We start from the raw sequence: 24,271 nt of genomic DNA, 5'->3' as shown, positions 1-24,271 counted from the left end.
ACAGCATGATCATTAAACAGGTGCACGTTGTGCTGGGGACAATAAAAGGCCACTCTAAAATGTGCAGTTTTGTCACAGCACAATGCCGTAGATGTCTCAAGTTTTGAGGGAGTAAGCAATTGGCATGTTTACTGCAGGAATGTCCACCAGAGTTGTTGCCAGACAACTGAATGTTCATTTTCTCTACCATAAGCCGCCTCGACGTTTTAGAAAATTTGGCAGTGTGTCCAACCAGCCTCACAACCGCAGACCACGTGTATGGCGTTGTGTAGGCGAGCAGTTTGCTAATGTCAATGGTGGCGGTGGGGTTATGGTATGGGCAGGCATAAGCTACAGACAACGAACACAATTGCATTTTATCGATGGCAATTTGAATGCACTGAGATAACGTGACGAGATTATGAGGCCCATTGTCATGCCATTCATCCGCCATCACCTCATGTTTCAGCATGATACTGCACAGTCCCATGTTGCAGGATCTGTATACAATTCCTGGAAGCTGAAAATGTCCCAGTTCTTCCTTGGCCTGCATACTCACCAGACATGTCACCCATTGAGCATGTTTGGGATGCTCTGGATCAACGTGTACGACAGCGTGTTCCAGTTCCCACCAATATCCAGCAACTTCGCACCGCCATTGAAGAGGAGTGGGACAACATTCCACACGCCACAATCAACAGCCTGATCAACTCTATGCGAAGAGGCATGAGGCAAATGGTGGCCACACCAGATACTGACTGGTTTTCTGATCCACGCCCTTACCTTTTCTTTTTAAGGTATCTGTGATCAACAGATACATATCTGTATTCCCAGTCATGTAAAATCCATAGATTAGGGCCTAATGAATACATTTCAATTGGCTGATTTCCTTATATGATCTGTAATTCAGTATAATCTTTGAAATTGTTGCGTGTTGCGTTTGTTTTTGCTCAGTATATATTATAACTCATTCAGACACTCTCTGTCATGTAGAACCAGTCTCCCAGCTTCATAAGAGTAACAACATATTCAGCCTCCGTCAGTGTAGAAAAAAGCCTGTAGCCGTGGATGGCTGCCGCTGTTTACATTTGTCTCTGTGACCTTAATGCATTTTGAATATCAAATGTTTGACTGTGATTTCTTTCCGGTTCCAGGCTAATAAAGAAGCTGGAGCACACATGGAAGGCTATGGTTCACGATGGGGTGAGTTCCACGTTCATCATAATCCCTCTTCGTTTGTATTTCTTATTACAGTGGACTCTGTAATCATATCTGAGCTCTTTATGAACATAATAATTTCCAATATCCGTTTCCTCTCTGGCTTATGGGTTATGTAACACTATGTTTTCATCTTAGGAGCTATTCTATTGCCAAGTCTTGTGACTGGTCGAGGTTTTCTTAGGTCATGCTTAGGGGCCAAGACTTTCCTGATCATGTGACCTGTGAGTAGAGCCCAGAGTTTCTCCCGCTCAGGTCATGTGCTGAGGAAAAACTCCTGGTCCCTAGTCCTTTTTATGGACAAGACAGTCTGTCTTACTCCAGCCACTCCCAGACAAACAGCTGTGACCAGCTGTGTGGTTTTAATCATTGAACAGCAAGCTAGCGTCTGTCTGTCCCCCCACCCCCCCTCTGTCTGGGAGTACGCTATACCCTGCCATTCTTTTCCCTCATGCATTTATTGACGAAGTCACCGCTATACAGACAGGTTGAGCTATTGAGGAGAAGCAGAGTAGCCCTTTGTGTGTATGTTTGGCCTTGTGTATCATTGCAACAATACAGGTCCTTCGGGCCACTTGTCTAAGTAGTGTGTGTGTGTGTGTAGCCTCCTTATTGAATCTGTCCAATACACATGTACACAGTGACCCAGTAAGATCTCCCTCCTCCTCCTCCTCCTCTCTAACAGATCCTCTGGCTCTGACCTCAAGCACCTCACACTCCCCCCTTTCCTCTCAGACATCAGCTCCAGGATGCTCCTAGTAACCACAGTCTCTCGCTCTCTCTCTTTTTTTGCTCTTTCCTTCTTTCTTTCTTATTTTTCCCTCCCCCTCTTGTCTAACAAGCCTGGTGTACATCATCTTATGTTCTCACCCTGTCTCTGTGATGTGTTGTGAAACCAGCATAATGAGTGAATGATGAAGGGCTATATACAGTGAGGGGGAAAAAGTATTTGATCCCCTGCTGATTTTGTACGTTTGCCCACTGACAAAGAAATGATCGGTCTATAATTTTAATGGTAGGTTTATTTGAACAGTGAGAGACAGAATAACAACAACAAAAAATCCTGAAAAACGCATGTCAAAAATTTTATAAAATGATTTGCAATTTAATGAGTGAAATAAGTATTTGACCCCTCTGCAAAACATGACTTAGTACTTGGTGGCAAAACCCTTGTTGGCAATCACAGAGGTCAGACGTTTCTTGTAGTTGGCCACCAGGTTTGCACACATCTCAGGAGGGATTTTGTCCCACTCCTCTTTGCAGATCTTCTCCAAGTCATTAAGGTTTCGAGGTTGACGTTTGGCAACTCGAACCTTCAGCTCCCTCCACATATTTTCTATGGGATTAAGGTCTGGAGACTGGCTAGGCCACTCCAGGACCTTAATGTGCTTCTTCTTGAGCCACTCCTTTGTTGCCTTGGCCATGTGTTTTGGGTCATTGTCATGCTGGAATACCCATCCACAACCCATTTTCAAAGCCCTGGCTGAGGGAAGGAGGTTCTCACCAAAGATTTGACGGTACATGGCCCCGTCCATCGTCCCTTTGATGCGGTGAAGTTGTCCTGTCCCCTTAGCAGAAAAACACCCCCAAAGCATAATGTTTCCACCTCCATGTTTGACGGTGGGGATGGTGTTCTTGGGGTCATAGGCAGCATTCCTCCTCCTCCAAACTCCACGAGGTGAGATCTTGCATGGAGCCCCAGGCCAAGGGAGATTGACAGTTTTTTGGGGTTTCTTCCATTTGCGAATAATCGCACCAACTGTTGTCACCTTCTCACCAAGCTGCTTGGCGATGGTCTTGTAGCCCATTCCAGCCTTGTGTAGGTCTACAATCTTGTCCCTGACATCCTTGGAGAGCTCTTTGGTCTTGGCCATGGTGGAGAGTTTGGAATCTGATTGATTGCTTCTGTGGACAGGTGTCTTTTATACAGGTAACAAGCTGAGATTAGGAGCACTCCCTTTAAGAGTGTGCTCCTAATCTCAGCTCGTTAGCTGTATAAAAGACACCTGGGATCCAGAAATCTTTATGATTGAGAGGGGGTCAAATACTTATTTGACCCCCCCTACTTTTTATTAAAATGCAAATCAATTTATAACATTTTTGACATGCGTTTTTCTGGATTTTTTTGTTGTTATTCTGTCTCTCACTGTTCAAATAAACCTACCATTAAAATTATAGACTGATCATTTCTTTGTCAGTGGGCAAACGTACAAAATCAGCAGGGGATCAAATACTTTTTTCCCTCACTGTATTCTCAGAGTTAACACAACCAACACATACACACATCGGGATTTATTCAGCTGCAGCGATGCTCTCGTTGTCTTCCTCTGAATAATGGGAATAGGAAGTGTTGTTTTCTTCTGGCCCCCTGTAGAGAGAGAGCGAGAGGATTCACACACTAGGCCATGCAGGGGGACGTACAGCATGTGGGGAGACGCTGTATTTAAACGTGTTTTTGTTCTCTCTCCCTCTACCGCGCTCTCATTCGCTTTGTCTTTCTCTCCTCATACCATTTTTCTCTGCCTCTCCTCCATCTTTCTTTCTTTGTCGCTCTTGTGCTTTCTCCCTCTCTCAGGACACCGTATCAGTCCATCGGCCAGGCTTCTATGCAGACAGGTTCTTCAAATTTATGAGCAGCACTGTGTTTATGAAGAGCTCCTGTGAGTAGACCTGATCAGACTAGACTACCAGTCAGTCAGTCAGACTGACAGACACACCGCTTCCACTGCTTAATTCACTTATTGTTATGCTAGAAGGTTGCTGTTGGCTATTAACTTGATGTCTTATGAATGGATGTACTTTTTCACTTGAACTGCAAATACTCCGTTATGTATTTTGTACTGGGCGGTATTAGAAAAGATTGAACACTCAATCAATAAACAGCGAGTAGCAGCAGTGTACAAAACAAATGGGGGGGTGTCAATGTAATAGTCCCGTGGCCATTTGATTAATTGTTCAGCAGTACTGTTCCCTTTGGGAATAAGAAGACAAGTGTTCCCTTAGTGATGTTATTCCTCTGTGTGTGTTCTGCAGCCTTGAAGTCTTCTCCCATTAAGAAGGGCCGTGTGGGCCTGACGGTGACTAAGTACACTGGCCCCGGGGCCGCCTGGTCAGCCAGCCAGCTGCCCTCGGAGAGAGACAACAACATCTACGACCTGAGAGGAGCACGCAGCTTCCCCACGCTGGAGGACGAGGGTAGGGGGTACTAGACCATGCAACCCCCCCCCCCCCCCATCACATTCACACACTCCACCTTCACACAGCCCTATCATTTTAACCTAGCTGTTAACGGAGACTGGATGCAGGTGTTTTGTCAACCTGTTCTGATTCTCTCTCCCCCTTCTCTCTTTCTCTCAGGGCGACCAGACCTCCTCCCCTGCACCCCTCCGTCATTTGAGGAGGCGACCACAGCCTCCATCGCCACCACGCTCTCCTCCACCACCTCTCTGTCCATCCCAGAGAGGTCTCCCTCAGACGCTGGAGCAGAGCACCCCCGCTACAGGTACCAGAACAACAGCTCTGAGAGAAGGTACCGTTATGGACACAATGTCCTATTTCTGGAGCATGTATTCATGACGCATGTGGAGCATGTCCTTTTCATGAGAAGAAAACAAGAAGAAGAAAATAAGTCAAGATGTATATTCAAGCAATAAGGCACGCGGAGGTGTGGTATATGGTCAATATACCACGGCTAAGGACTGTTCTTATGCACGACGCAACGCGGAGTGCCTGCATACAGCCGTTAGCCGTGGTATATTGGCCATATACCACAAACCCCCAAAGTGCCTTATTGCTATTATAAACTGGTTACCAACGTAATTAGAGCAGTAAAAATAAATGTTTTGTCATATCCGTGGAATACGGTCTGATATACCATGGCTGTCAGCCAATCAGCATTCAGGACTCAAACCACCCAGTTCATAATATAATGGTTATATTCATGACTGAATAACCAACAATAACTGATTGTGTTGAACTGTGAAAGCTATAGAGCCTATTTTATGTACCCCACCCTGGCTTATAACGCCATTAACTTACAGTGGTGTCTCTGTCCGTGTGTTTCTCTGCAGGAGGCACACCCAGTCTGTCAGCCATGACGGGAGGTAAGAGCACTACTCTGCATGGCCTGTATGAAATGCACAACTTATCCCGTTGCATAAAGGACTTGGTAGTTTAGTGTTCTTACAGCGCTAGGCATTCTGTCTCTGACCAGTGAGGAAGGCTACTAGGCTAGGGTGTGTCAGGTCTGCCTGTTGGTCTGTGTTTTTATGGGCGTGACCACCCTTCCTGTCGCTCAGTTGTATTTCCTGTGTGTGACAGTTTGAACTTTAACCTCATAGTCATAGTATCATTTAAAATCCAAAGTGCTGGAGTAAAGAGCCGAAACAACACACGATTTGTCACTGTTCCATACTTTTGGAGCTCACTATATGTGTGTGTGCGTGTGTACTTACGTTACGCATTTTTGTGTGGAGGACTCAGGAGGAGGTGCGTGAGGAGGAGCAGCAGACCATCACGGTGGAGGTGGAGGTGAAGAGACACGACAGCGAGCCCATCATCACGGTCCCACAGCCCTCTCCAGAGACCAGGTACACAGCCTCAGCCTTACTCTACATAGACCAAGATGTATCACACAAAGCCATGAAAAGCGAGGCTCAACTCTACTGAGCAGCACACCTAGCATCCAACACACTCGCTGAAACCAGGTCCATACATTTACAGAGTTATTAACCTTTCAACGGCCACCATCTCGGTACCTAACATGCTCGCTGGTTCTTATAAGCGCTCCCTGTAACACAGGGCGTCGTGGGTATAAAGTGTCCCAGATTGCTACCTTTCTGAAGGGGTTGTCAGGTTACAGACCTGTTACGACTGCTCTGACCCCAATAAGAACCGTGCCGCAGTCGCTTCTGCACTTTTCACTAAAAATAAACTGAAAATGTCTCACCTGCGACAGGATAACACCTTGGTTAGCTCTGGGAAGTGGGGCAGCCGTGGTCCCATTTGGTTGATAGGGCGGCGACGATATTAAGTCCCCACCTTACTCTAAGTCCCATTTGGTTATTGGAGTGGTTGTGGGCTGTTGCTATAAATCCATTATTATGGACAGATAAGCGATGCCTGCGGATGTTCTCTGGAGCAGCCATCTAATTAGGTTAAGAGAGTGGAGTAGGGTGAGAGACAGGCTAAAAGGGTGAGACAGACAGACAGGAGTGCATTGGGAAAGTCGTGGAACTAGGTCAGAGGGTCTGGGGCTAAGGTTGGGCTGAGAGGCTGAGACAGGGCCAGACATATGGCCTCGGGGGGGCTGGGTGGGGTAGAAGGGTGAAGTGGACAGGCAGGCCAACGGGGTACTGGGAAATTAGCCATCTGGAGACCCGGCTCCTCAAAGCAGCCTCAGAGACTCCCCTGCTGGGGGAGAGAGTGAGAGGTGAGGGCAAGAGAGAATAAAAGAGAGAGACTGCAAGGTCCATGGCTGCATGGTAACCACAACACCAAGTCCACCCATTTTAAAGACTTCTTCCCAACCAATCAGGTCTGTCTCTGAGTCTGAGATGCTGTCATTGCTCTTTAGGAATGCCAGGCTCCAGGTTTTCCAGCCTAAGCTCTAAACACACAAGGCTGAGAAAGCAATCTGGGATAAGCTTAAGTCGTTCCTAATAGTCAATGATCTGGGCCTGGACAATAGAGGGATTGTGGTGGCGTGGCACCACGCCATCTGGTGCTGTAAGTCTGGGTTAGTGCCGTCATCATAAACCACCCTGGAGCCTGTTCCTTCTGATCTAACGGGTCAGTCTCAGCTCTGCCTGGCTGGGCTGGTTCTTGTTCATTAGAAGGGCTTAATAGGAAGTGGCCCTGATCATTTGTCTGTACAGCTATTCTATCCTGTGCGTGAGAGAAGAGAGCGAGTAGCGAGAGCAGGTGTGTGTGTGTGTGTGTGTGTGTGTGTGGGGGGGGGGGGTGTGTATGTGTGTTAGAGAATAGGTATGTACAGTATGTCTTATTACGTCTGTGGTTGTGTATGAGCAGGTGTGTGAGTGTGTCAGAGCAGGTGTGTGTATGTGTGAGTGTGTGTTAGAGAGTGTGTGTGTGTGTGTTGTGTATGAGCAGGTGTGTCTGACCCCCCCCCTCTGTCTCTTTTCTCAGTGAGGAAGCGGAGGCTGCCTCTGCTGAGGCCCCTGCTGCTGAGACCCCTGGCCCAGAGTCCGCTGTCAGTCCCAAGGTTGTGGTGGTGGAGGCTGAGTGGGACCGCCGGGGCAGCACAGTGTCTGGGTCCGGATGCACCAGCCAAGCCTCCCAGGACGACGAGGATGACGTGCCAATCACAGACATCTACTTTGTAAGCTGTGCTTTCATTGGCTCAGCACACACACACACACACACACACACACACACACACACACACACACACAGGTCGTATTCCTTAGGGCATGCAACAGAAAACATTTTGTAACGGAAATCAAAGTCCAGGTAGTCCCTGCCTGTTTCAGTCTGTTGTGTTACGTTTGGTGCCTAATGAATACGACCCTGGACACACACACACACACACACACACACACACACACACACACACACACAAGGCACAGTTATGATAGACACTAAATACTACTAGCCCTACGTCTATAGGCTTCCAGCCCACTTACAGCATGGTAAATAGCTAAATACTACAGTATCCTAGCTACTAAATAGATCCTAGGTTTGTCAGTGAGCAGGCATACTGCACTAACATGATATAAACAACAGCAGATGGTAAACTAGACACAGATAGCTTACATCTCCATTGGCCATCATTTCCATTTTTGCTTTGTCAAATATTGTTTGTCCATGTGTGTAACTCATCATCACCACCCGTAATGCAGATGGTCAGAGTGTGTGTTGTTAGTGTTGGGTCATGGGAGGGTATGTATGTGTGAGTGAGTTGGATGCCTTTCTACAGAAGCTTTGACAGTTGGACCCCAGAGGGAGCAGAGAGGGTGAGTCTGTAGAGGGTTAAGGGTTAACCCTAGAGTCGATGTCTCCGTGGAAATCTAACTAGCATAATAACAAAATCTCCATCAAAATCCATCAGTTTAAGCTAGAGGTATGTTTTCTTTTCCATTGGAATGCGTCTAAATCCACCGCATCTGCCGACGTCACCCTTCCGTATCTGCTGTGAAAGGTGGCAGAGCTAGAGCTGTGTTTGTCAGACCATGAGACATCCCGAAAATCAGTCTTCTCACGAAAACGTCTGTAGCGTTCGAACGGGCCTACACACTAATATGATCCCTTCATGGAAAGGTGAGTCTCTAGGAGGGCCACAAGCCTCACAAGACTAGTCTGAAGGTTGCCAGGTAACATTACTAAACTCCCTTTTGATTTTTTTTTTACTGTCTGTTTATCCATGTATGAAGCTGTTGTTCAATGCGTTTCTATAGGCTAAAAGCAGCAAGGCCAAACTCAATGTTTCATCAACAAAAAAATGATATATATTTTTATACCTCAGGGGGTCCTAAAATTCTGAATGAAATAGTTAAATGATCCTTGGTATGACCATCTTAAAACAATTCCATATGTTTGGCTCTGAAATCTGTTATAGAACCTAAGCCATGCATTAATGGATGAATCTCTGGTGATAAAGGATGCGAAGGCCGGATAGGGAAGTCTCCTCTGGCATTGCTCTGACTGGTGGACAGTCTCTCCTGCAATCAAACGCCTCACACTGTGGCCCAGTAGGTCTGTCTGTGGCCCTGAGCGTCAGTAGGTCTGTCTGTCTGTTTAGCAGCTGTCTGTTGCCTTTATGACCATTTCACCTGCTCTGCTCTGCTTCTCTCTTCATGTGCAGTAGCTCAGGTCAGGAGACGTAGAAAATAGAGACGCGGAGACACAGAGAAGATCTGTAGCAAACAGCAAGGCAACACTCCTAGACAACCACTATATCGTCTCTGTATGCAGTATGCATCTGTGGTCTTTTACATTTTAGCCAACAGACACAGATTAGGTCTTTTTGTATTTTAATGGAACATTATTTTATTTGTAGAGTGCTTTTAAAATGGCTGTAGTCTAGTACGCTATGAGGTTGTACAATATGGCCATGTCGTATGAATATATGAAGCAAATGCTAGTAGACAGCATAAACAGAGGATTGTCTTCTGGGTAGCATAAACAAACAGAGGACTGTCTTCTGGGTAGCATAAACAGATGATTATTTGACTGGTAAAAGCAGAGATGACTTCATCAAAACAATTCATGGGAGATTGCACCAGTCCTGAGAGACAGAGTGGACATTACTCTGAGAGCCCTTGGAGAGAAGGCTTAAGTGATTGTTCTGGTCCGAGCAGGCGTTGGGAAGATGGTCGAAGAGCGCTTCACAAGCCCCTGTTGAGTGGCTACAGCCTGAATTATTAATTTATCATCAGCAGTCACTGGGCTTGGGCGGTATACCGTATACTGAGGCATTTGGAAATAGCCACAGGATGGTTGTTCAATACCATTTGAAACAATTTATTTTAAGTTTTTCAATAAATGTTCATATTTGTAGCTACTTTTTAAGTAAATACCTGCAGTCAACTTGTGCAATACGTTAGGAGTTAAAGCAGATCTCATTCTTTATTTCACTTGTCACTTTATTTTACATTATGAAGCTAACCATACTTCCCCAGAACAGTTGAGCAAGTGTGGTGGAAATATTGTAATCGAAAGGAGAAACTCCTACATTTCTTCAAAACAATCAAACGTTATTATTTCATTACTGCGGTAATGGAGCTGGTCAGTAATCACCCCTGGAGGTGATCACTGAGAACTCATTTTTACAGCTAAGTCCATCCTCCTGGATGTTCATGACAACCAACAGATGTATGGAATGGGTCACAAGGTTAAGATTTGTATGAAAGATACTTCTAATTCACAGCAGACAGTATGTCATTGTGTAGAGACCAGGGTCTGGCCCTGGGGTCATCTCTCCCTGGTACCTTATAGAACAGAAACATTAACTCATGCTCTGGAATGCGGTATCACCCAAAGACATCGTAAATCTCCTGTCAGTGTTTTCCCAGTGGCCCATTTTCAGTTCACACAGACACAATAGAGTTATAAGAACCCTCTATTCTGTTGCATAAAGCAACCATTTGATGCAATCAAAAAAAAGTATTATAACATAATTTTGCTCTCACACCAGTCATGTTTGTTTGTAAATAGCACAACGGGAGAAAGCAGGAGTACAGCTGTGTATTGACAGGGGTTGCGTTTTATATTGAAAGTCAAGTGTTTTTTTGCTTCAATAGAGCGATCAGGGACGAGTAACTATATACAGTTGAAGTCGGAAGTTTACATACACCTTAGGCAAATACATTTCAACACTGTTTTCACAATTCCTGACATTTTATCCTAGTAAAAATTCCCTGTCTTAGGCCACTCCAATACCTTGACTTTGTTGTCCTTAAGCCATTTTGCCACAACTTTTGAAGTATGCTTGGGGTCATTGTCCATTTGGAAGACCCATTTGCGACCAAGCTTTAACTTCCTGACTGATGTCTTGATGTTGCTTCAATATATCCACATAATTGTCCTCCCTCATGATGCCATCTATTTTGTGAAGTGCACCAGTCCCTCCTGCAGCAAAGCACCCCCACAACATGATGCTGCCACCACTGTGCTTCACGGTTGGGATGGTGTTCTTCGGCTTGCAAGCCCTTTTTCATCCAAACATAACGGTGGTCATTATGGCCAAACAGTTCTATTTTTGTTTCATCAGACCAGAGGACATTTCTCCAAAAGGTACTATCTTTGTCCCCATGTGCAGTTGCAAACCATAGTCTGGATCTTTTATGGTGGTTTTGGAGCAGTGGCTTCGTCCTTGCTGAGCGGCCTTTCAGGTTATGTCGATATAGGACTCGTTTCACTGTGGATATAGATACTTTTGTACCTGTTTCCTCCAGCATCTTCCCAAGGTCCCTTGCTGCTGTTCTGGGATTGATTTGCACTTTTCGCACCAAAGTACATTCATCTCTAGGAGACAGAACACATCTCCTTCCTGAGCGGTATGACGGCTGCGTGGTCCCATGGTGTATATACTTGCGTACTATTGTTTGTACAGATGAACGTGGTACCTTCAGGCTGTTGGAAATTGCTACCAAGGATGAACCAGACTTGTGGAGGTCTACAATTATTTTCTGAGGTCTTGGCTGATTTCTTTTGATTTTCCCATTATGTCAAGTGAAGAGTCAGAGTTTAAAGGTAGGCCTTGAAATACATCCACAGGTACACCTCCAATTGACTCAAATGATGTCAATTAGCCTATCAGAAGCTTATAAAGCCATGACATCATTTTCTGGAATTTTCCAAGCTGTTTAAAGGCACAGTCAACTTAGTGTATGTAAACTTCTGACCCACTGGAATTGTGATACAGTGAAATAATCTGTGTGTAAACAATTGTTGGAAAAATGACTTGTGTCATGCACAAAGTTATGTCCTAACTTACTTGCCAAAACTATAGTTTGTTAACAAGAAATTTGTGGAATGGTTGAAAAATGAGTTTTAATGACTCCAACATAAGTGTATGTAAACTTCCGACTTCAACTGTAGTTTTCCTTCACAGAAAATACATTAGTGCAACACATTTGGCAGAAAATAGCTTAATTTTCATCAGATGACAACAGAAGTTCAATGCTATTTGACTGGCAGCCACACAAGTAAATGAGCTTACAATGAAAAAGCAAGGCCTTTTTTGCAGAAATGTCTGTTTATCATAGATAGAATGTAGGAAGCTATATTTCTTAATGTTTTGCTTAAAGTGAATTGTATAAGCTTTCTGTTTGAGAAGTCAAAGCCCTTTGGATGAGTTATCTGTACAGCTGCCACTGCTATCTTTTGATTTCCTTGCGTTTTTTTCTCCTTTCTGTTCTCGGCCCTTCTGCTCCTCCCCATCTTCTCAGAGCAGGCAAGCTCGTTTCCCTAGCGACTCCAGACTCCACACAGACACAGCATTTAGGCCTACACATGCTGCTTCAGAGCCAGTACTGTTCTTCCTTCAGACAAGCACGCGTCAACTTTTTTCATTGGCACAATGTCTCTTGTTCACATTCGCTTGTAAATGTCCAAACTCACAAAAAATGACATTCGTTAGCTCCTACCTATATATGTGTAACTTTTTGAGCTGAATTGACTGTCTTTGCAATTTCTTTATTTTGGTTTGCATATTTATGTTAGCATATTTAGCCTCCATGGAAATTCGTTATTATTGGTAACAGACGCCCAATGGTATTTTTTGCATTTTTGGCGCCCCCTTGTAGTACTAAGCCGATAATGATGTGAATCCCGGGATGAGAGAAGGACGATATGAAAATCTGGATACCGCCTTACCCTAGTAGTCACCACCTCCCTTTCTCTGTTGCTGTCTTTCACACTCTCTCTTCTCTCTCTGTCTCGCTATGATGGAGGCTTAAGGCGTCCGCATGCTTCCCAACCAAAAACAGTTCGATAGAGTTCGTGCATATATTACGACAACATTTTGTGACGTTTTGGACTTCGGTTTTACTCAAGTAAAAGTGAGAGTTACCTAGTAAAAGTGTAAAAGTATTTGGTTTTAAATATACATACTATTAAAAGTAAAAGTATAAATAATTTTAAATTCCTTATATTAAGCAAACCAGACAGCACCATATTATTTGTTTTATTTATGGATAGCCAGGGGCACGCTCCAACACTCAAACATCATTTACAAAATGTGTTTTGTGAGTTCGCCAGATCAGATGTAGTAGGGATGACCAGGGATGTTCTCTTGATAACTGTGTGATTTAGACAATTTTCCTGTCCTGCTAAGCATTGAAAATGTAACAAGTACTTTTGGGTGTCAGGGAAAATGTATGGAGTAAAAAGTACATCATTTTATTTAGGAATGTAGTGAAGTAAAAGTTGTCCAAAATATAAATAGTAAAGTACAGATACCCCAAAAAACTACTTAAGTAGTACTTTAGTAGTATTTTTACTTAAGTACTTTAGACCACTGCTATTAGTTCATTTTAGTATACTGTAAACGAACGCTATCGTTTCAGTTGAGAGTACTAGAGCTTCGCATGTCTACCGGAAGTTGATGCTGTTGCTATGCAACCTCTTGCTAGCTTGTTAGCATAACAAATGACTAACACCTCACTCTGACCATCTTACTCGCCCTAGCAGAGCTGGTTAGGCTGTTTTCATTTTATCCAGAGCGTTGGTGACTGTAACTGTGCTGCTGGCAACAATTTAATGACACTTTTTTTTGCCGACATTTACTGACAACAGCCATATACAACGGGTGTTGAGTTATTCTGTGCGAGAGTGCTCTGAAATCTGAGTAGATAGCCAGAATTAACCATGTCCATTGAAACGCACAACGACTATACCACTTAGCTAAGAATAATGTGAATAATCAAGTCAATAAACGTTGGGTAGTTAGTTAGATAGCAGATTAGTTAATATACTGCCTGACAAGTTCGATATATTAGTAGCCAACTAACGTTAAGTAACAAGCAAACATACTGGTACATACTGCTGTAATGCTACAGTGAGGGGAAAAAAGTATTTGATCCCCTGCTGATTTTGTACGTTTGCCCACTGACAAAGAAATGATCAGTCTATAATTTTAATGGTAGGTTTATTTGAACAGTGAGAGACAGAATAACAACAAAGAAATCCAGAAAAACACATGTCAAAAATGTTATAAAATGATTTACATTTTACTTTATAACCTTGCCCAACATTTTTTCATAATTAGTTAAAGCAATGAATTTGTATCCACTCGTCGGTCTTCGGCTGCATATTTTCCGCCATTGTCTTCAAATTTGAAAACGTTGTGAAGCCACGCCCATTTTCTGAGAAATTGCATTATGGGCTCTAAAGCACGGATATAGTGTCCACTGCATGTATACTTGTATTTTGGCGACAGTACTATTGGTGCTTTTTTTCTAGTTTTTCAAGTGAAGGTGTTTTAAGGGAGTATGTGAGCACACTTGTTCGGCTAGGCGCCAGCCGAACTGAAGCATGCTGACGCCTTCAAGGTGGAGAGAGGAGGGTGAGAGAGTGAAAGAAAGCACCTGACTTATTCATCATCATGGCTGATTGACATTTAATTTCTTCACCCTTCACCGTAACACAGTCAAACCAGCAATCATCTCTTCTATCACCTCTATACTTAACCTTTTTCATTTCTCTCCATGTTCCAGCTTTGTCTCATTTGTCTGTCCCTCCATCCTTTTCAACCCTCTCTCCTCTGCCCTCTCTGGTGTCTCCCATCTCTCTGTGGGGATGTGCTGTCAGCTTGCAGGGAGAACCTGGGTGTTCTCTCCTGTCCTGCGGAGGAGAAAGCTCCAGACCAGCTCTCAGATGCAGTGTAAGTCTGTGGGACATGCTGGTAGCTCTGCTAACTGCTTAGTCAATGCTTCAGTTAGTTGCACCTTTTTATACAAACATCAATGGCCTATAGCTGTGACTGGAGTTGTTGTAGCTTAGTCCCCCAGTCTGCTTACTTTGAGTCTTAGTGCTGTAACTGTAGTGATTCCTCAGTTGATCTTCTCAATGTTTTCCAAAGATGTCAGTGAAAATTAGACAAGATCCATTATGGACTGATATTCCTTTTCTCAAGGGATACTTGATTTGTAAGAGGGCATGACACATTATATGCTCTACGTATTGTTCTAGACCTTTCTTATTTCATCATGTCATGTGTTTCCTCTCGTAACTAAAGGGGTCATGGTCTTTTTTTTGTTCTGCCTTCATGTCTTTGTTAATATTATTTATATACCTCCTCCCCTTGGCGTCTGTTCCTGTTCATGTTGAATGAAATCATGGCCGGCTGTATAGAGAGAGGGGGGGAGATGGGGAAAGAAGGGAGGAGGCGGATGAGTGACAGGAGGGGGCTCTGGCTTCTCATTTGAGGCCATCTGTCTCTCGTTCACTCCCTATATTCCCACCTCTCTCACTTTCTCTCTCCACCTGAGGGGTCTCCCTGTGGATGGTGTGTTAGCTCTTGCGCTGTGAGTGTGGCGTGTGTGTGCATATGGTGTGTGTATGAGCGTGTGTGAGCGACAAGTGTGTATGTGACGTCAAACCTCAGTGCCGCTTCCAACTACGTCATCACAGGCAGTGTGTGGCAGCTGCTGCTCTTTCTGAAAGGGAAAGTACCGTGCGGGGCCACGGTCACTGCCTCAGAGACTGAGCAGCGCTGAGGCTCTGACAAGGCTAAATACTTAATGCACATAATAAGAAAGAAAGGGGGGAAGATGCTTTTGGAGAATATGTCCTTTTGGCTGTTGGCAGTGCTGGCACGCTCGCTTTCCACCCACCGCTAACCACCCATTCCCACCCTGTTTTCTGGCTGATACATACTGCAGATTCATAATTTTTCTTGTCCACTTCACCTTGGCTTTTTTTAAATAGCATAGTCATAGAAAGCAATTCTTAGTCACATGCATAGGCCTCCCAGCCAGCATTACAAATGAAGGGTTTTGAAAGTGATAGCAGGAAAGAACTAACATTCTTTTGAATGCAATGTTGATGTTAGTACATGTAGTCTACCTCTAGGCCAGGGGTCTCCCAACATGTAGATCGCAAGCTCACAGCCCACTTATGAGTAGCTCGCCAATCTATTCTGTGTTCCATCGCATACTGTCATAAACATAAAGCTCCCGGCTACTATCCAATCAAAGCCACATTGACATTATCCCACCCTTGGTTAGTCACTATTGGCTTAAAAACACAAACATAACACAATATCTGCCAATCAATTTCCCGTCTGTCTGTTTGGTGCCTGCGTTTGTCTATCACTCTGAATGCAGCCAGTTAGCGACGCTAATGATAACTGTCTTATGGGTAGACAGAAGAAAGACTTAACATTTAATATATATTTTTTTTTTTAACTGCAAAGTAGTATTACCTGACAGAACTATATCATGATTATTTGTATCAATTGGGTGGCGATGGTTTTGCAAACTCTGCCATGACATGTGCTGCAGCAGTAGGCCACAGCAGAAACATCCTAGACCTACAAATGCCTCTCTTGCTAGATGTGCAATTAAAGGTGGATTACTCTCAAAAATCAGACTGAAAAAATTGTCTTCTGATGTGATTTAAAGGCCCAGTGCAGTCAAAATGTAGTTTTGCCTGTGTTTTATATCATATTGTACAACATCTGATTAAACTTGTATCAGTGTTATTTCCTCATAGTTGCTGGTTGAAAATACAATCTACACTGGACTTTCCAATCAGCAGGTCTGCATGGGCGCAAACATCGGCTTTCTATGGTGACATCACCATGCGGTAAACTGGTTAATAGAGTTCCAAACCTAGTCCGCCCCCCCTCCACTCAGACCACTCCCAGACAGTCCTAGCAAAATTCTTGCTTGAGATAAAAAAATATATATAATTAAAAAGCTATTTTTGCCAATTTTAATGGAAATCAATTACAGTAAGGTACTTAATTGTTTCCCAGAAATGATTAAAAAAAACATCTACATTGGGCCTTTAAGTATTGACATGGACTCAGAGCATACATTTTCAATGTTTCTCTATGAATAATTGTAAAACTAATAAAAAATAATCCCAAACCTGGAAAAAATGTACTGAGAAAATATAATTTAGGATAATACTAAATATAATTTTATGGGTCCCACTTAGTTGTTTATTAAGCATTATTTTACCAGGTATATTGACAGAAAATATATATATTGTACACCAAGGACCTGTGAAGAGTTGCAGAGTAAAAGAAAAGAATGACTATTTATTTATTTATTTATTTAGCTGTCGTGCTAGAAAAGATTTGAGACCCCTGTTCTAGGCTGTATTCCAATAGGATTTCACTGCTAGTGTTTCATTTTCACATTTCTACGGTTAGGCTAATCTATATTCCAAGATCACACTTTCTGTAATGGCATTTCCTCCTTTTGCATTTCTAATTTTATTTTCCTGCCTGTCTTATGTTTTCCTGTCCTGTCTATCTCTCTTGCCTGCCTCTGCTTCTCTCTGTGCTGCATCCAATGGCCCCCTCTTTCTGGGGCCCTCTGCTGTGTCATTTGTGCAGCCCCCTGAGGACAAGACCTGGGTGTACTCCCCTCTGCACTACGGCAGTGAGTCTCAGACCTTGCCGGATGGGGAAGGGGAGGAGAGCGAGACAGTAAGTAGTATGAATTACACCTCCAGTACCAGTGTGTATTGGCCGGCCTGACTGTCATGCCCACTCAGTATGGCCGTGCCAGTTATGACCATTTGGTTCCCCCTCCTTTCACCATGCAACACCCAGCATGCTGTTCAGTTTCTTCACAACCCTGGATCTGTCTGGCTGCATGTGGTTTGGCAACTTGGTACATGTCTCCTCCGCTAGGGTTGCAAAATTCCAGTAGCTTTTCCAAAAGTCCCAGGTTTTCCCGAAATCCCGATTGGAAGATTCCCGGAATCAGGAGGGAATAAGCAAGAAATCCAGCTCCTCCCTACCAGGATTTCTGGAGAACCAGGGATTTTTGGGAAAGTAAGCCGAATTTTGCAACCTACCTCCTCCTGGCTCATGTATCACCATTGCCAGATCCCAAACCCACACAGCTACAGTTGTCAATGTCATTTGTTTTTTCTGAAACAACTGACCAACATATAATCGCTTTGACACGTACAGCACAAAGCAGTTGGTCAGATGAATGGTGGCAAGTATGGTAATAAATTGATTTGATTTGTACAGTTCCTCTATGAAACCCAATAACTGTTTTCTTTGTCCATGAATCCATATAATATGACAGTATTGCTTTCAGATGATCTTCTTTCAGCCACTCTGCACAAATGATCAGAAACGACTGTGTTATGAGACACCATAATTGATCCCTTGGTACAAACTCCGTTATATTACTGATGACTTCTATTTCACTGGGTATTTTCAGTGCCAAATCTCATGAATGTTCTGTAATTGAGATTTTAGATAAATTATAAATTAAACTCTTATTACTAAAGCTACTATTACGGCTTTGGAAAGTTAAGCAGGCATATCCCATTACGCAACTTCTAGTTTATGGCAAGGGTTGGGTGGAGATGGATGAGCAATCACTCATTTGTTTCTTAAAGAAACATATATGAATTCATTGACAAATGTCATGATTAAAGTCCAGGTCACATTTTTATTTGGATAGTCCCATATAGATGATCTACAGATGGTTATACTATCAACAAACTGTCTGTTAATAAGCAACTGCATGCTAAAGTTAGGGTTATTGTTAGCCTAGGTTTAAAATAAGGGTAAAGGTTACGTATAGGATTAAGGTTAAGTTTAGGGTTAGGATAATGGTTAAGGTTATGGCTAGGGTTAGTGGACAGTTAGTTGAAATGTTGTTGACAGTAATAGAACAGCTACTGAACATCTACTTGAAACTATCCAAATAAAGTGTTACTAAAGGCCATTCTACTCATCTTGTAGGGAAGATGAAATGACCCTATTACGCCCTCTGAGCTTTTTTTGTCCAGGGTATTTTAACAGTCCTAAGCTGCAGTAGTTGTAGAAACTCAGAGATGTAGCAGGCTGGCTAACCCCTGGTCAAAGCCCACTGCACTCGTATGTGGCAAGGAGGAAGTGGATTGAACAATCACTCCTCCCCGGTCCCATTATTCTCCATAGAGAAGACACACACACAGAGAATCATCACTTCCACGTCCCCCAGGGACAGGAGCTGCCAGAGGAATAAGTGGAATCAGAGCCGTGGGACATGGCATTACAGTGCCTAGTGGAAGTAGATTGTCTCCTGGGGTTTGTCTATGCATAGATGAATACAAATGTCATGGAAAAATGCATTATTTAGTTGTGTTGAGGGGATGTTCATTTGAGAGGAAAATACAACATTTTTCTACCCTCTTATTTTCACTATGTCCTCTGACTTTCCTTTTAAATTATTGATATACCTTTGATCAATAGATGTGCTTTGATAAGAGTTATACCTCAGTTATATCGTGCTGTGGGGGAAGAATAGATTTTATTTTACACTCGACAGGATTATGTGCCAAAGATTTACAACTTCTATTTCTCTCTTTTTTTTCTCCCTCTCTCTCTCTCCTTCCACCAACCATAAACACTCCTCCGTAGAGCTGAGAGGATGATTCTGTGGAGAGAGGAGCCATCAGACTGATCCCCGGGCCTCTGATTGGCAGGCAGCGGAAGCGTTCCAATCCAGACCTGTATTTTAAACCATGGATAAAAAACAAAACAGACTAAATACTGTGAGGAAACCCCCTCGACGTCCCGTAGTCACAGTGGTGATGGTACTGTATGATCGATTCCCCTCCTTTCAACCCACCCCAACCCCAAATTGCCATAGCAGAAGAAAAGCCGGAACTCAAATTGCTAGGCTATACATCTAGCATGCCCCATAATAACATGGGCATTGGGGCAACTCTGCTACTCCTCTCACATTCCCAAATGTCGATACAGTCAAATGGTCACATGTATTTAATTGATATCATGTTCATTTATATTGTGATTTTTCTTAGTTTATTATTTCGTTTTTTTTAATAAATCTTTTTTATTTGTGCAGTTTTTTCAGACATTTTTTAGTACTGTGAATATATTTAGTTATGTTGTGTGCTTCAAATGTAGCTCTAGCAGCAATCTTAACGTCGCTATCGAAGTGGTACTTTACCATTTGAGAGGGAACACTTTATTTCCAATAGATTAAAAATTATTTATAGAATGTGTTTCAGAAAACATGATTTGGTAAATCTGATAAGCCTACTGTATTATTTTACAGGTTTGTTTATTTGTTGTTTATTTTGTCATTTCTATCACAGTATTGCTACAGGCTTCTAGCCTCAAAACCAGATCATTGCAACACTAAATAAGGCTGGGTATTGTCAATCATTTCAAAATCCTACATCATTACAATGTCTTCCAGAACCGGCCAACTTTCAGAGGAATGCAAACAAATCATTTTCTAAGCATAATGATTAATTGAGCTGTCGTAATGTCATGAAATACCAATATTTCAGCAGTCAAACCTTGACTCTGAATGTTAGCTCTGCTGGAGGGGATTTAGGCTAATGGATTTGATTACTTAGGCCAAAAAACTCACAGTATCACATATGTCCAGAATTAATTAATACTTCTGTTATTTAGTAATAGTTCATCCGAGAGGGATTTCAGGCTGCTCTTAGACAGCACTTTTATGTATCAACCATCATCAGATGTGAAAGTGAGGTCTTCATCACAATCATCTGTTATAGTCTTTATGCGAATTCCATGTTTTAAGGTTTAAGTTGTGTTTCAATATGTTTTTATTCTTTTTCTGTTTCACACTTGGCTGTTTAAGTTAGTTGGTGTGTTTTGTATGTCTGTGCGTGACGGAAGGTGTCAATGTCAAAACTTGCAAAATACTGATCATTCTATCATAATGTGCAGTGGCCAGTTGTAATCAGTTGCTGTTGTCCATGTCATCAAGAGACCGTAGCAGCAGTGTGTTGTACAGTACAGGTGCAGTCTTAGTTAGTTTTAATTGCCTAATTGAGAAATTAAAACGTATCATGTCGATGTTTTTCTCATAGTAGTGCTGTTGTATTTATTATTTAAGTCATTTGTTTTCAATACTGTAATTGTGAGCCAGAAAATGTGTATATACAATTATAAATACATATATAAAGAATATATAAATATATTTTCCATTTGAATTGGAGAATATTATTTTTATTTGATTACATTTTTTGCTGCTGGCAGAAAATGATTAAGAGCTACACATGATTTACTGTACCGTGTTCTTCAAGGTGTTGACACGATGCAGCTCGATTTATGGTTTATAAATCACAGCTGTTTTTTTTTTGTATGATATCCGTTACTGAAGAGTTGTCAGTTTTACTGTACCAGTTTAGTGTACATGTTTTCAAATCACAGTGTGCCCTCCTTTACAGAGACATAGCATGGTTTAAAAATTAATATACATATCAGAAATATGTATTTATGTATATCTGTGTATATTCATCTATTTATACATGAGGATAAATAGATGGCTGTATGTCTGTGTGTGTTTGGACTCTTACGATGAGAATGAATACAAAATAAAGCAGTTCTATGTCTATGATATAGTGTATTTGTTCATGCTTCCAAAGTTGTCTGTTGACTTCCATGTCTATATTGCTGATGTTTGCAAGCAAGGAAATTCCCTCCATGTGTCTCTCTTGTGCTACTGTTCAGCGCATGCTGTGAAAAACATAATTGTGCAGTGCTTGATTTTTGTGTGGCCTTTTCCCCCTATTCTGCAAGAAGGCTCACAGAAGATGCATTTTAAGAGAAGCATATTGACCAGCCTAGTATAGAATTCAATATTTTCAACTGGTGAGAATAGCAACATGATGTTCAAGGCACGCTACCCAAGAATATCTTTCTTTTGATTTATGCCATCTTATCTGAAGCAACACTGGTGAATGAGGAAGGTATAAAGAAAATGTTTCATGACACTACTATGATTGGTCCTCATCAAAACAGAAATGTTTGAGTCTACCAGTCAGTTGTCATCTGAGCTAATTTATTATGGTGGGCGTGGCCCACAAATGGAGATCATACTTACTGGACTGTTGTTTACATTTTACAGCTTTTTGAAAAGTAGTACTGCTATAACACAATACAATACAACAGAGGGAAAATGTTCAAATGTGTTATGCAATCAATCATGTTTTTTATTATGTCAAATATGAGGTCCTTAGGAAATATTTTGACATTGGTCCATAATTTCCCTGTTCTAACAAAATGTCATGCATGCTCTCAAAAGCTGTTTGCACTGTTACCTGCCCAAATATTGATACAGCTACGACCGGAAGTGACTTTCGAAGCGGGTTAGGAGAATTAACATAGCAGGTTGGGAGAATTAGGCTAACGTTATTAAGGGTTAGGGCTTTGGAAAATGCTCTCCTAACCTGCTACGAAAATCACTTCCGGGTGTAGCTGTATCAAAGTGCCGTGAAAAGAGTGTCTCTCATATTGTGGCTACATGATCTTTGTTTTGATTGTTTTTGTCTTTTTGTTAGTATTTTGCTTGAATGTTTTACATAGAGAAAATATTCCCTGTGAAAGAGCCCTCTCATTAAAACATTGAGCTATATCAGAGTGAAGTGACATTAAAATGTATTGTCAACCGAATTCAACTGTCAAAGAGCAGGGATGAAATTCAATTGTACAACCTTCTCTTAATTTATGTCAATCAAAAGGTGGGGGGAAAAAAATAAAGTTCCAAAATGAATGCCAACATAAATTCTGTCTTTCTGTCGGTGACGTGTTTTCAATATGGTGCTTTAAATGCCGCATTCACGTGCTACTAGTAAATTTCCAACTTGTTAATCGGTTGTAGTTATACATGTGCCCCGTTCAACCAGTTAGCAAGTCGAAAAATGTCTACGTTTCCTAGTTCCGCCTAGCATGTGAACGCGGCACAAGATAACTGGGAACTCGGAAAAGAAACGAGGTCAAATCATAATGTCAGTGATCTTCAGGTCAGGAAGTTGGAGCTCTAGAAAGATGCCTGAGTTTCCGACTTTGAATTTCGAGTTGGAAGACTGTTCAAAAGGTTTTTCCCAGTTGGAGCTTGTTTTCTTCCGAGTTCCCAGTTGTTTTGAACTTGGCATTAGTCTTGCTAACGCCAGGGGGTATTCATTAGGCCTACCCCTTGCAACGTAAACAGTTTTCCGTTTAAATCAAATTGTATTTGTCACATGCTTCGTAAACAGGACTAGATTAACAGTGAAATGCTTACTTATGGGCCCTTTCCAACAATGCAGAGAGAAAGAGAAATAATAACAAGGAATAAATACACAATGACTAATGATAACTTGGCTATATACATTTTTGCAAATGTATAAAAAATGAAACTGAAATATCACATTAAAATAAGTATGCAGAGCCTTTACTCAGTAATTTGTTGAAGCACCTTTGGCAGCGATTACAGCCGAGTCTTCTTGGGTATGACGCTACAAGCTTGGCACACCGGTTTTTGGGGAGTTTCTTCCATTCTTCTCTGCAGATCCTCTCAAGCTCTGTCAGGTTGGATGGGGATTGTCACTGCACTGGTATTTTCAGGCCTCTCCAGAGATGTTAGATTGGGTTCAAGTCCGGGCTCTGGTTGGGACACTCAACGACATTCAGAGACTTGTCCTGAAGCCATTCCTAGTTAGGGTCGTTGTCCTGTTGAACGGTGAACCTTCGCCCCAGTCTGAGGTCCTGAGCGCTCTGGAGCAGGTTTTCATCAAGGATCTCTGTACTTTGCTCCGTTAATCTTTCCCTCGATCCTGACTAGTCTCCCAGTCCCTGCAGCTGAAAAACATCCCCACAGCATGATGCTACCACCACCATGCTTCAACGTAGGGATGGCATTGGCCAGGTGATGAGATGTGCCTGGTTTCCTCCAGACGTGATGCTTGGCATCCAGGCCAAAGAGTTAATCTTGGTTTCATCAGACCAGAGAACCTTGTTTCTCATGGTCTGAGAGTCCTTTAGATGCCTTTTGGCAAACTCCAAGCGGGCTGTCATGTGCCTTTTACTGAGGAGTGTCTTCTGTCTGGACACTTTACCATAAATGCCTGATTGGTGGAGTGCTGCAGAGATGGGACAACTTTCCAGAAGGACAACCATTTCCACAGAGGAACTTTAGAGCTCTGTCAGAGTGACCATCGGGTTCTTGGTCACCTCCCTGACTAAGGCCCTTCTCCCCCGGGTGGCCAGCTCTAGGATGAGTCTTGGTGGTTCCAAACTTCTTCCATTTAAGAATGATGGAGGCCACTGTGTTCTTGGGGACCTTCAATGTTGCAGACATTTTTTGGTATCCTTCCCCAGATCTGTCCGTCGACACGATCCTGTCTCGGAGCTCTACAGACAATTCCTTTGACTTCATGGCTTGGTTTTTGATCTGACATGCAGTCAACTGTGGGACCTTATATAGACAAATCATGTCCAATCAATTACATTTACCACAGGTGGACTCCAAGTTGTAAAAACATCTCAAGAATGATCGATGGAAACAGGATGCACATGAGCTCAATTTCAAGTCTCATAGCAAAGGGTCTGAATACTTAAGTAAATAAGGTATTTAAAACAAATCTTTAACACATTTGCAACATTTTC

General features: G+C 42.5%; 1 protein-coding gene across 5 annotated transcripts in view; it reads left to right on the top strand.

Annotated features, from left to right (window-relative positions):
- The window catches only part of pip5k1ca (phosphatidylinositol-4-phosphate 5-kinase, type I, gamma a), an 85,592-nt gene extending 63,191 nt beyond the window's left edge, over positions 1 to 22,401 (top strand). For 3 of the 5 annotated variants that reach the window (XM_029706829.1, XM_029706833.1, XM_029706832.1), the window contains 9 exons: positions 1,134 to 1,182; positions 3,773 to 3,857; positions 4,231 to 4,392; positions 4,555 to 4,726; positions 5,268 to 5,300; positions 5,673 to 5,786; positions 7,345 to 7,537; positions 17,228 to 17,320; positions 19,262 to 22,401. In XM_029706829.1, coding sequence (XP_029562689.1) covers positions 1,134 to 1,182; positions 3,773 to 3,857; positions 4,231 to 4,392; positions 4,555 to 4,726; positions 5,268 to 5,300; positions 5,673 to 5,786; positions 7,345 to 7,537; positions 17,228 to 17,320; positions 19,262 to 19,267 — 907 coding nt within the window. In that variant the 3' untranslated portion in view covers positions 19,268 to 22,401. The remainder of the gene's footprint in view (positions 1 to 1,133; positions 1,183 to 3,772; positions 3,858 to 4,230; positions 4,393 to 4,554; positions 4,727 to 5,267; positions 5,301 to 5,672; positions 5,787 to 7,344; positions 7,538 to 17,227; positions 17,321 to 19,261) is intronic. The other 2 variants (XM_029706830.1, XM_029706831.1) reach the window with 2 other exon arrangements.
- Positions 22,402 to 24,271: the final 1,870 nt, after the last annotated feature.

This window comes from Salmo trutta, chromosome 22 (genome assembly GCF_901001165.1).
Source record: "Salmo trutta chromosome 22, fSalTru1.1, whole genome shotgun sequence".
NCBI classification, from domain to species: Eukaryota; Metazoa; Chordata; class Actinopteri; order Salmoniformes; family Salmonidae; genus Salmo; species Salmo trutta.
This window is presented reverse-complemented; position numbering and strand designations above follow the sequence as displayed.